The sequence below is a fragment of the Drosophila suzukii genome, unplaced genomic scaffold, assembly GCF_043229965.1.
Source record: "Drosophila suzukii unplaced genomic scaffold, CBGP_Dsuzu_IsoJpt1.0 scf_12, whole genome shotgun sequence".
NCBI classification, from domain to species: Eukaryota; Metazoa; Arthropoda; class Insecta; order Diptera; family Drosophilidae; genus Drosophila; species Drosophila suzukii.
Genome location: NW_027255899.1, coordinates 479,321 through 493,015, shown reverse-complemented (window position 1 = coordinate 493,015; position 13,695 = coordinate 479,321). Strand labels below are relative to the sequence as shown.

The 13,695-nt window shown below is 38.0% G+C and overlaps 1 protein-coding gene across 1 annotated transcript in view; it reads left to right on the top strand.

Annotated features, from left to right (window-relative positions):
* The first annotated feature begins 761 nt into the window (after positions 1-761).
* Positions 762-13,695, top strand: part of LOC139354652 (uncharacterized) — a 37,915-nt gene continuing 24,981 nt past the window's right edge. The window contains exons 1-2 of the mRNA XM_070998898.1: positions 762-878; positions 935-1,380. Of these exons, the coding sequence (XP_070854999.1) occupies positions 762-878; positions 935-1,380 (563 nt within the window). The remainder of the gene's footprint in view (positions 879-934; positions 1,381-13,695) is intronic.

Sequence of the window (13,695 nt, the reverse complement as noted above, 5' to 3'; positions counted from 1 at the left end):
CAAGACATCAAAACACCCCTCTCACACACTCGTACACACCCCTTTCTAAAAAAAAAAAAAAAAAAAAACGCGTTCAACACGGCGAACTGGACGAGGATCATGCAGGCACTAAGGCGGCTACGGATTCCGGAGTACCTCACCAGGATAGTCGACAGCTACCTCGGCGAAAGGGTGCTGCTTTTCGATACGAGCGACGGCCCGAAAGAGTACTGCGTAACTGCTGGGGTTCCACAAGGATCGGTCCTGGGCCCCCTGTTGTGGAACACTATGTACGACGGAGTGCTGAGGCTTCCCATGCCTGCAAACGTCCACGTGACTGGCTTCGCGGACGACGTCGCCATCACGATCGTGGCCAAGACGATAGCCGAAGTGGAGGACATGGCAAACACTGCGGTGAGGAAGGTGGAATCATGGCTCTCACTCGCCGGGCTCCAACTCGCGGCACATAAAACAGAGGCCGTCCTTATAAGCAGCCGGCAACTCGTCGAGACGGCCAAGCTGACGGTCGGAGGGGTTGACATTGTCTCGCAAAGAGCCATAAAATACCTAGGCGTCATGATAGACACCAGGCTGTCCTACAACACCTACACCTAGAGTACGCCAATAAGAAGGCCGCTGCGACCGCCAGATCGCTCGCGCGGATTCTCCTGAACACAAGGGGCCCAAAGCAGGAACGGAGGAAACTCATAGCGAGCGTCGTCACGTCCCAAGTACTTTATGCCGCCCCGGTATGGGCTAAAGCCGCCACGACGCCCTCGTATATGAGTGGCGTGGCTCGCACGCACAGACTATGTGCAACAAGGATATCGTGTGCCTTCCGGACAATCTCTGAGGAAGCTGCGCTGGTCATAGCTGGTCTAGTTCCGATGCAAGAACTGGTAAGAGAGGCGGTAGAAGTGGAGGAAACGGTCACGACCACGGACGACCAAACTAGGCGCGAGGCAAGACGGCCCGCGAGAGAGAGATCCAGGAGAGGTGGGATTCCGCAACCTCTGGACGCTGGACCCACGATCTGATTCCCGTCTTGAGTCCGTGGCTGGAAAGGAGGCACGGGCAGGTGGACTTCTACCTGACCCAGATCTTGAGTGGGCACGGATGCTTCCGGTCGTACCTGAAGAAGTACGGTCACGACACGAGTGACGGATGCCCATCCTGCGGCTCTGGAATCGAGGAGAACGCACGCCACGTCCTGTTCGAGTGCGTGCGGTTTGTAGAGGACAGGACCGCCCTGGAAATAGCGACCGGTGTCAGCACTAGCCCCAGCACGCTAGTGCCAACCATGCTAAGAGGCCAAACGGAGTGGGACGCGACGACCAAATTCGCTGCGTCTGTAATGCGAAAACTCAGGATAGCTGAGAGAGAGCGGAGAGGCCTGGACACGTAAGCTGCCGTGGTTGTGCGAAGCATTGCTTTGCGGCCGTACCGCACAACATCTGCAGTTTACGCCCATTTATCTTCTAAATGTATATTTATTAGTTGTAGTAATAAAGTTAAAAAAAAAAAAAAAAAAAAAAAAAAAACCCCTTTCTAACCTCATTAAGTGACTAATTAGGGTCGCCACCACCACCAACCCCTTTTCTAATCATGCTAATTAGGTCATTAAAACACCTGCGCGCAACCATGCATGACTAATTAGGGTCACCCCCACCCCCTTTTTTGACATGATTTATTACCTAGTGAGCCAGCTCCCGTATTACCTATCTACTTGGTTGTGGTTTTGGAGAATTTTTTTCGGTGCCAGTGTTGTTTTGATTGATGCAGATGAGGTTGTAGGTGTGTTTGATCGGCTGTGATCGCAGGATGTGGATGTAGTCTGTGCATTTGAAGATGTTGATGCGAGAGTGTTTGAAGATCGGGTTCTTATTGTGGTTGTGGTGTTTGTACGTGTGTTTGCATAAGAATCTCTTGTTTTGTATCCGCGTCGCTCAAAGTATATACCCAGAGCAGTTCTATGATCGACTTTTTCGGTAGTCTTTAGCAGTAAGTTCTTATTGTTTACAGAATGTGGATCCAAAGGGCTATGTTGAGAGCCAAGTTCGGGATTGTTTACGCAATTTAGGCATTTTTTGTCGTTTTTGCAGAGTTCTCCTTCGCTGGTGTGTTTTTCATCTGAGCAGTTTAGACATTTTTCTGTGCTCTTGCATATGGGTGCAGGGTGTCCGAAACGTAGGAACTTTCTGCAACGTAGTGGGATAGGGATGTAGTTGCGTACGCGAACAGTTTCGTAGCCAACTCGCAGTATTTCAGGGAGTTGATGGGTTTCAAATGTAATTATTATGAGTCCGGTTTCTGTTAGGCTGTAGTTGTTGGTGTTGTTGTTGTAGTTGTTGTTGTTGTTGTGTAGTTGTAGTTGTTGGTGTTATTAATGGTGTTTTGTCTCTTCATGATTTTTTTTACTTCAATTACTTTCTGTGGTTTTAATTTTTGGAGGATTGTTTCTTCATCTATATATCTAAGGTCATTACAGTAGATAACGCCCTTTGAAAAATTAAGCGTCTTGTGTTCGGTTGCTGTTATTTCCATATCTGCGATGTTGGTAAGTTTTAGAAGTTTTGTGGCTTGTGTGTTGTTTTTAGTTTTTATCAAAAGTCCGCCGTTTCTGGTTTTTTTCAGTGATTCAACTCTTCCTCCGCCGGCAAAGTCCACAGATTTTTCGATAATAAAAGGTGAAACAGTTTAAAATGAGGTTTAATTTTTAATTTTAATTACTATAAATTTGGATTCTCCTAGTTGATACGATCTCGTAGTGTATTTTGCTATGTCTGGTGGCTCGTGCATGGTTGCCTGTAAAGGGCTTGCGCCCGAGTGGTAAGAAATGGTGTGTTTTTTGTTTTTGTCTTTTTTTGTTTTGTTTTGTGGTTAATATTTGTTTTTCGAAATTTTGCTGATAAGCTCAATGGGTTTTTGCAAACGCGGGATCGATGCTGTTGTAATACGACTTGTCTCTTCGGATGTTGAAGTGGTACTGTGTGTGTATAGTTAGGTCTGTCTATTCTGTTTATCTGACAGACATATTAAATAAAACAGAATATATAGTAACTCAGCTAAGGGGACAAAAGGGAAATGGAGATATGCAAGCAGCAAAGAGAGACATACCCCGGATCACAATATATGGTTATGAGAGCAGTTTTGGGTCAATCGATAGGTATTGAAAACTGTGGGGGCCACAGGTTTGGGCGGATTGTGGGCGTTAGAGTGGGCGTGGCAAACTTTTTTTTGATCAATCGATAGGTATGGACGAGACTAATGCATTTCAGTTACCATTTTTAATCAAGCATGAAAACTGTGGCGCCACAGGCTTGGGCTGCTTGTGGGCCTTAGAGTGGGCGTGGCAAACTTTTTTTTGATCCATCGGTAGAAATTGACGAGACTAATACATTTCAGTTAAAACTTTTTATCTAGCGCCACAGGCTTGGGCGGTTTGTGGGCGCTAGAGTGGGCGGTGCATATTCGCGTGACAAACTTGCGCTGCGTACCAGGCTGCGGAATAAAAATCTGAAATCCCAATTCTCTATCTTTGATAATTTCCGAGAAATCCGTGTTTATACCTACGATTTTATGAAGTTTGTGGGCGGCTTGTGGGCGTTAGAGTGGGCGTGGCACCCTGGTGAAACAAACTTGCGCTGCGCAAGAAGCTCAGGAATCTGCATGCCAAATCCCAATAGCATAGCTCTGATAGTTTCTGAGATCTCAGCGTTACCCAATTCCATAAGTGCCCTTTTTGTGAGCTCATAAAGTTGTGGAAGGACATATGTTATGACAAGTTTAATCGAAGGTTTTTTCATCTATTCAAAACCGTTGTATCAACCCAAGTAACAATATTTGTTGAAATTGCCTTAAAAAATTAAGAGAATACACTTGATTACGTTTTCAGACAAGGAAAAGGTTGTAAGTCCAGAGCTAGACCGCATTTAATAATGATATTTGATAAAGTTTGATATGATAACAAAAAAAACCAACAAAGCTTGTTTTTGTATTTGTCATCATAAACATAAAGTCTCTTTATATCTATGTCAAACTTCTGCAAAAATAGCAAAACAATAAATACGCGACAATGCTTTTTTAATTATTATTTTTTAACATTTTGTTATAAAAGGCGATATGACTTTTTAATAATTTATAACAAGAAAGCTAGCCTCGGCACGGCGAAGTTTCTATAACCTTGAAGGTCGTTCCCATGAGAGCATTGTATGTGTACATAGCGTTCCGATTTTTAGATAACTAAAAACTAATTACAACAATTTTAAGAGAGTGTTTTATTTCAACTTACTACCGTATATGTTTATTTTGACTTTAATTATCCGATCGTTCCTATGGCAGCTATATAATAAAGTCGTCCGATTTGTTTTAAATTTTAACTGAAATCAAAAATGGAAAGGGTAACTTGAAATTTAACTATTTATGATTTTCGTGAGTGTCTATGTAAAAAAACAAAAATGTATTTGAACAATGTACTTATCTAATACGAAATTACACAAAATTTATACAAAAGAAGATACAAAGGATACATTGAACCGTTTAGATAATGAGCGATACATAAAAAACAATAATACAGACACTCTTGCGTGGGGTCATACAGATATACCACAAACGAACCTTTTTATAAGTAGAACAAAAAAACACAAAATTGTTATATCACATTTCGTATTTTTCTAAATAAAAATTTTAAATATATTTCACCACAATTATTCATGTTGAATTTTACTTAATTTTGTTAGTTATATTCAGCCACCCTCTGTAAGTAATTAACAATCTCAATCGGTGGCTGTAAATCTCCAAAACTATGAAAATATTCTTTATAATTTTCATTTTCATAATATGCTACCCAATTTGTAGCAATGTGTCATTGACCTTCTTTGTTTTAAGATCCGTCTTGTTTGGCTCACAGTGATGATTTTTTATTATTGACGACGTTGTTAATGAGGACGTCTTCTACTAGTTTCCTCTTTCGTTGCTGACGAGATTTGTTCTTCATTTTCTTCCTTATATGTAGTCCGAACTTAACTTTTGCAGCAGAACGTTTTTTAAAGTTCTAATCTTTTGTTTTATCACGTTCCCAGGCTTTTTCCGCCAATTTATTATCGGCGCGAATTTGAATTGTCAGATCTTTCTTTGAACTGTGAATATGAAATACCGTGTTCTCTTCACTCTGCATTTAATAGATCAACACCTTTGTCGTCCCGTTCCAAGCGCTCAACAAGTTTTGGCCTTGGTCCACACAATTGATATCCAGGCAAGTGATGCTCAACGGGTAGTAAAGTTCTTGACGAATCCACTGTCAGGTACTAACATGAATCTAATTTCAGTTCATAATTTGTACTCAATATTTATTATTTTTATTGTTATTATTGCACATGTATTCGTATGTGTTTGTGTGTGTGTGTGTATAGTTAGGTCTGTCTATTCTGTTTATCTGAAAAACATATTAAATGAAACAGAATATATAGTAACTCAGCTAAGGGGACAAAAGGGAAATGGAGATATGCAAGCAGCAAAGAGAGACATACCCCGGATCACAATATATGGTTATGAGAGCAGTTTTGGGTCAATCGATAGGTATTGACGAGACTAATAAATTTCAGTTAAAATTTTTATCTAGCATGAAAACTGTGGGTGCCACAGGTTTGGGCGGTTTGTGGGCGTTAGAGTGGGCGTGGCAAACTTTTTTTTGATCAATCGATAGGTTTGGACGAGACTAATGCATTTCAGTTACAATTTTTTATTAAGCATGAAAATTGAGGGCGCCTCAGGCTTGGGCTGCTTGTGGGCGTTAGAGTGGGCGTGACAAACTTTTTTTCTGGGTCAGTCGATAGGTATTGATGAGAACAATACATTTCAGTTAAAATTTTTATTCTAGCATCAAAACTGTAGGAGCCACAGTGGTGGTTTGTGGGTGCTAGAGTGGGCGTGGCACTCTGCTGAAACAAACTTGCGCTGCTTAAGAAGCTTAGGAATCTGAATGCCAAATCTCAACAGCCTTGCTTTTATAACGGTTTGTGGGAGTTAGCGTGGGCGTGGGAAACTTTTTACGTTTTCAGACAAGGAAAAGGTTGTAAATCCAGAGCTAGACCGCATTCAATATTGATATTTGATAAAGTTTGATATGATAACAAAACAACAAACAGAGATTATTTTTGTATTTGTCATCATAAACATAAAGACTCTTTCTATCTATGTCAAACTTCTGCACAAATAGCAAAACAATAAATGCGCAACAATGCTTATTTAATTATTGTTTTTTAACATTTTGTTATAAAAGGCGATATGACTTTTTAATATTTTATAACAAGGAAGCTAGCCTCGGCACGCCGAAGTTTCTAAAACCTTGCAGGTCGTTCCCATGAGAGCATTGTATGTGTACATAGCGTTCCGATTTTTAGAAAACTAAAAACTAATTACAACAATTTTAAGAGAGTGTTTTATTTTAACTTGCTACCGTATATATTTATTTTGACATTAATTATCCGATAGTTTCTATGGCAGCTATATAATAAAGTCGTTCGATTTGTTTTAAATTTTAACTGAAATTCTAAAATATTAAAAGAATGATATCTCCAAGAGAAAAAGTTAATATATTAAAAAAACCTGATGTTTAAGTTTCTTTAAATTATTGCAAATTTTTTTTTTTTAATTTTTCCGATCCGGCTTGATTTGACTCAAGTACTACCTGCAATATATATAAAAGTTTTGGGAAGGTTTTATCTCGATAGCTTTAAAGCGAGAGACTAGCTTGCGTAGAAACGGACAGACGGACGGATGGACATGGCTAGATCGATTCGCCTAGTCACGTTGATAAGGAATATATATAAGTTAACATGGAACCCAAAAGTATTGCAAGACCGAATGCAATTCTTCAAATCAGCAGTCTGAAAGAATGAAATCCAAAACCCGAGTCGCCGAGTGGTTGGGGAATGCACCGGGCACGAGACACTAAGTCAGCGGTCCGACGCTAGTGCCGTTGGATAAAGCGGCCAAGTAATGCAGCGGATGGGAAGTACAAGGTCAGCATTCTGCCCATAGCCCCGCCGTCAATTCTGACCGTCGCTGCAGACGTCGGGTCTTCTGCCTGGCTTTCTTATATAATTCTTAAGTTTGCTTTAATTAGTTCTTAGCAGACTCGCAAAGAATCCAAACGGATTCCGGGATATATTCCAACAATAATAATAATAACAAGGAAGAGCGCTATAGTCGAGTACCTCGACTATCAGATACCCGTTACTCAAAGGGAAATGGAGATATGCAAGCAGCAAAGCGAAATTAAAATGCGCCACCTACCGGCGGTAGACAGATTTAAGCGTTATGGGCGTTAGAGTGGGCGTGGCAAATTTATTTTTGGATCAATCGATACGTATTGACGACACCAATACATTTCAGTTAAAATTTTTTATCTAGCATGCAAATTGTGGGCGTCACAGGTTTTCGCAGTTTGTGGGCGTTTAAGTGGGCGTGGCAAACTTTTTTTTAGGTCAATCGATAGGTATTGATGAGAACAATACATTTCAGTTAATATTTTTTGTCTAGCATCAAAACTGTAGGAGTTAGATTTTTGGGCGGTTTGTGGGCGTTAGAGTGGGCGTGGCACTTTGCTGAAACAAACTTGCGCTGCGTAAGAAGCTCAGGAATCTGTACGCCAAATTTTAATAGCCTAGCTCTCATAGTTTCCGAGATCTCAGCGTTCATCCGGACAGACAGACGGACAGACGGTCAGACGGACAGACGGACATGGCTAGATCGACTCGGCTAGTGATCCTGATCAAGAATATATATACTTTATGCGGTCGGAAACGCTTCCTTCTGCCTGTTACATACTTTCCGACGAATCTAGTATACCCTTTTACTCTACGAGTAACGGGTATAACAAGGAAGAACGCTATAGTCGATTACCTCGACTATCAGATACCCGTTACTCAGCTAAATAGAGATATGCAAGTAGCAAAGCGAGATTAAAATGCGCCACCTACCGCCGGTATACAGATTTAAGCGTTATGGGCGTTAGAGTGGGCGTGGCAAACTAATGGCAGACTAATCGATAGGTATTGACGAGACCAATACATTTCAGTTAAAATTTTTTATCTAGCAAAAAATTGTGGGCGTCACAGGTTTTCGCGGTTTGTGGGCGTTAGAGTGGGCGTGGCATATTCGCGTAACAAACTTGCTCTGCGTATAAGGCTACGGAATCTAAATCTGAAATCCCAATTCTCTATCTTTGAAAGTTTCCGAGATATCCACGTTCATATTTACGATTTTTTGAAGTTTGTGGGCGGTTTATGGGCGTTAGGGTGGGCGTGGCAAACTTTTTTTTGGGTCAATCGATAGGTATTGATGAGAACATTACATTTCAGTTAAAATTTGTATTCTAGCATCAAAACTGTAGGAGCCACAGTTTTGGGCGGTTTGTGGGCGTTAGAGTGGGCGTGGCACTCTACTGAAACAAACTTGCGCTGCGTAAGAAGCTCAGGAATCTGCACGCCAAATCTCAATAGCCTAGCTCCCATTGTTTCCGAGATCTCAGCGTTCATCCGGACAGGCAGACGGACAGACGGACAGACGGACATGGCTAGATCGACTCGGCTAGTGATCCTGATCAAGAATATATATACTTTATGGGGTCGGAAACGCTTCCTTCTGCCTGTTACATACTTTCCGACGAATCTAGTATACCCTTTTACTCTACGAGTAACGGGTATAATAATAATCCAAACGGATTTCTAAATAATAAATATTATAAATTTAAACAGAAATAAACTAAATTTATCCAAACGGATTTCTAAAGAATAAAGATTATAAATTAAACGGAAAATAGTCTTGTCTTTACCGGCGACCAACCAAGTTTACGCGAACACGTTAAAAAAAGGAAAACTTACAAATAAAATCTACAAAGAAACTTGTGCGAGAAGTGAAATTAACGAAAGCTCGACTTTTTTTTATGTAAACGAAACATTTGTTTAATAAAAAATTCTAGAGACTAACTGCTCTACGCGGCCGCCAAAGATAAAATAAATTTACGAAAAATCTCAACAAAAATCTTGTGCGAGAATAATTCATAATAAAACAAGGAAGAACGCTATAGTCGAGTACCTCGACTATCAGATACCCGTTACTCAGCTAAATGGAGATATGCAAGCAGGAAAGCGAGATTAAAATGCGCCACCTACCGCCGGTAGACAGTTTTAAGCGTTATGGGCGTTAGAGTGGGAGTGGCAATTTTTTTTTGGATCAATCGATAGGTATTGACGAGACCAATACATTTCAGCTAAAAATTTTTATCTAGCATGAAAATTGTGGGCGCCACAGGCTTGGGCGGTTTGTGGGCGTTAGAGAGGGCGTATTCTAGCACCAAATATGTAGGAGCCACAGTTGGGCGTTAGAGTGGGCGTGGCACTCTGCTGAAACAAACTTGCGCTGCGCAGGAATCTGTATGCCTAATCCCAGTATTGTAGCTTGTATAGTTTCCGAGATCTCAGCGTTCATATGAAAAATTCCTATAAAGGATATAGGGGAAATGCCCCGACTAACAGACAAAAAGTGAATATCACAGCTCAGGAACAAGAATACACCGACGAGTAGTTAGTTAATACGGGAGCTGGCCCACTAGGTAATAAATCATGTCAAAAAAGGGGGTGGGGGTGACCCTAGTTAGTCACGCATGGTTGCGCGCAGGTGTTTTAATGACCTTATTAGAATGATTAGAAAAAGGGGTTGGTGGTGGTGGCGACACTTAATGAGGTTAGAAAGGGGTGTGTAGGAGTGTGTGAGAGGGGTGTTTTGATATATCTTGTTTTGTCTTGTCTTTTTCTCACACTAAAGGTGTGTGTGTGATAGGGGTGCAAATGACATGTGTAGCATTTTGTGGTTGTTTAGAGTGATCTTTACCCGAATAGGGTGTGTAAGAGTGTAAGAGGGGTGTTTTGTCATGTGTATGAATTTGTGATTGCTGTGTGTGAGGGGTGCAAATGTCATGTAGGAGTGCAATGGTTGCACACAGGTCACTTAAAGTATGTTGCTTCTAACTTATATTAAGTTAAGGGGAGGGTAATCTTAAATGTTTCAATTCTATAGTGGAGGTGGTGGTTCCTAACAGAATATACACAAAATCAAATGAGTTTGTTTATTTAGTTAAAAACGTTCTTACTTAGAGAAGGGTGTTTTGATATGTCTTGTTTTGTCTTGGAGGGGTGTTTTGTCATGCGTATGAATTTGTAAAACTATATTTAGGCGGAGGGGAAGTTGTTTTGTTATGCGTGGGCGTTTTGTTGATTCAATTAGGGATAGTTTTAATAGGGTAGATTCAATTAGGGATGTAGATGAAATCTGTTAGTGTAACCTGTCTACGGTCTTGTGGTCAAAATGGTGGTTGTGGTTCCTAACAAAAACGTTGTTTTGTTATGCGTGGGCGTTTTGTTGATTCAATAAGGGATAGTTTTAATAGGGTAGATTCAATTAGGGTTGTAGATGAAATCTGTTAGTGTAAGCTGTCTACGGTCTTGTGGTCAAAATGGTGGTGGTGGTTGTGGTTCCTAACAGAATATACACAAAAACCAATTAGATCGTTTATTTAGTCAAATACGTTTTCATTTAATCATATTTGAAAATTTTTTCTCACGCGCTTATAGAAAGAGAAAACGTTTACCTTCTAAGGTTTAAAAACAAAATATGTGTTAAGAGAAATGTGGAAAGTAGTTCAGTTTTAGAAAACTATTTGAGTTGAGCGAAAAATCTACAATCGTCGTGCGAACCCTCCGGTAATTCCAAGCTAAAGTAGAGTCGTGTTAATTTACGTTCCACCCGAATTCGATTTGTGTAAACTTATCAAATTGATAAAAATTAAAATTCTTTACTAACTGTAAAGTAAAGTTGTGTGAATTGTGAACTACCCAGATTTGTGATGTGTGAACTTATCAAATTGATAAAAAGTAAAATACTTTACAGTTAAAGTAAAGTTTAATAAAGTGAAAAGTACAAATAACAATACAAAACAATACTTCCAAAAACAAAAAAAATCAAAACAAAAAAGAAAAATTAATAAGTATTGTGCACAGTGCAACATTACCCTATCGGGTAACATTTCGTGGACTCATCTGCGAACGGAGAAACATAAGAAGAATGTTCTTGAACCAGTGGATTCAAGGATTAAAAAAATCAGTTCTGGATTCCAAGGAAGGATTATTCACTACCTCTATAAAAACACCAACAAAGATGTAGTTTATCCAACACATTTTATGGAGGAAGCAGTAGAAGCTTTTCTACCTCACTTGTTCCCATTGTTGGAAAGTTAATCATCGGTGAAAATAAATTTTGAACTTTTTGGAGAGTACGGACTTTTGAAGGAAGAAAAGGAATGCATTGAAATAAAGTCATTTCAAAGTAAGATGACAATGATTAGTGCCTACTCCAATATAGAAAATGAATATAAGGAACATATGGAACAAATTTTGGCGAGGATGGAAGAATTCCAAGAAAGGGATAGTGGATGGACTTTACTTCATCTCATTCGATTGGAGATGAATATAATTCAATATTCACCTTTAAGAGGATCATCATACCTTAAACTACCCTCTTGTTTGGAAGCTAAGAAAGCAAAAATGCAAAAAACATAAATGATGGATATTATTTTAAATGGCAGCATCTGAATAAGATTGCAAGCAGATGCACAACCTATAAAGTCAATATAAATGATGAACTCATTCAAGTCATTGGGATCACATAAAATTTCACTGGATTGGAATTTCCACTTAAGCCTGCAGATATATCTAAATTTATGGAAATAAATAAAGATATAAATGTTACACTTTTCGGGTTCGACGATGGAGTTATATTTTGACCTATATTTTACTCCCCTGAAGTGAGGACAAATTCTATAAATATGCTGATACTGGAGGAAGGATGTAAAGCCTATTATACTTGGATTAAAAATCTCTCAAAGTGAGTTGATTTATCATACCATTATTATGTATTTATTTTTGTTTTAAAATTTCATAATATTAAGATAAGATAAGAATCTTTAAGATTATTTAGAATTTTATTTAAGAACAGATGTTTTATTAATGTCTGATGTCTTTGAAAACTTTCGAAGTCTTTGTAGTAAAATTTATTCACTTGATCCGGCACATTTTTTCACTACACCAGGATTATCATGGGAAGCTATGTTAAAATGTACTAAAATTGAATTAGATTTAATAACCGATATAGATCAGTATACATTTATTCAAAGTGGTATTCGTGGTGGCTTAGTACAATGTACATGTAGATATGCTTAAGCAAATAATAAATATGATGAGAATTTTGATAGTACTCAAAAATCATCATATTTGATTTATTTGGATGCAAATAATTTGTATGGTTGGGCTTTGTCACAATCTTTACCATATGGAGGTTTTAAATGGATTTCAAAAGGGGAACTTGATAGTATAAACATTACAGAGATTGCAGATGATAGTGAATATGGATACATTTTTGAGGTAGATTTAAAATATCCTTTAAAATTGCACAATAAACACAATGATTTTCAATTTGTTGTAATAATCAGTTACCAACAAAGTAAGACAAAATAAAAAAAATTAATTGCTGATTTAAGGGATAAAGAAAAATATATAATTCATTATAAAAATCTTCAACAGTGTATAGAAAACGGATTAATTCTAACAAAAATTCATAGAGGTCTTCGCTTCTTTCAGAAGCCTTGGCTAAAAACATATATTGATTTGAATACATTCCATAGAACTAACGCAAAAAATACATTTGAAAAAGATTTTTTTAAACTTTTAAATAATGCTGTCTACGGAAAAACAATGGAAAATGTCGAAAAGCGCCTTAATATTAAATTAATTACTGAATGGGAAAGTGCTTCACCATCCGATTCTTCTGGTCCAAAAAGGCATTGTGGTAGATCCCTTTTTTCAAAGTCAAACTTCCATAGTGTCAAACAGTTTTTAGAAAACTTCTTTGCCTTTCAAATGAAAAGATTAAATGTGTTGTACAACAAACCTTTATATTTAGGTTTTGCTGTATTAGATTTATCGAAATGGAAAATGTATGATTTTCATTATAATTATGTCAAACTAAATACAATGAAAATGTTCAATTAAATTATATGGATACAGATTATTTTATATATACTATTAACACTGAAGATTTTTATAAAGATATTCAGAATGATGTTGAGATGAAGTTCGATACATCAGATTATTCTGATGAATTACTTAATCTCTATAATTTTCCTAAAGCTAATAAAAAAGTTTGGATTTTTTTAAAGATGAACTCAATGGAAGACCTATAACTGAATTTGTTTGTTTTGAGATCGAAAATGTATGCCTTTAAAACATCTTATAGTAATGACAGCTCTGAAAAAACAGTGAAAAAATCAAAGGGTGTTAAAAGAAGTGCAATAGATCATTTAACTTTTAATAGTTTTAAAAAATGTTTTTTTCGGAAGAGGAAGTGGTAGGCTCTATGTCAATGATTAGATCTAAAAATCATATTTTATCAACAATTAAATGTAAAAAAGTAGTTCTCAGTCATAAAGACACAAAGGTTCTTATACAAGACAATAAAATTAATACACTACAATATGGACATTATAAAATAGAAGAAAAAAGATTAGAAAATAAACTTAATGAAATAGATTCAAATATTTATGTTTATGAACAAAGAATAAAAGAAATAGAGAATTGTCCTAATAGAAATAATTATCAAGAG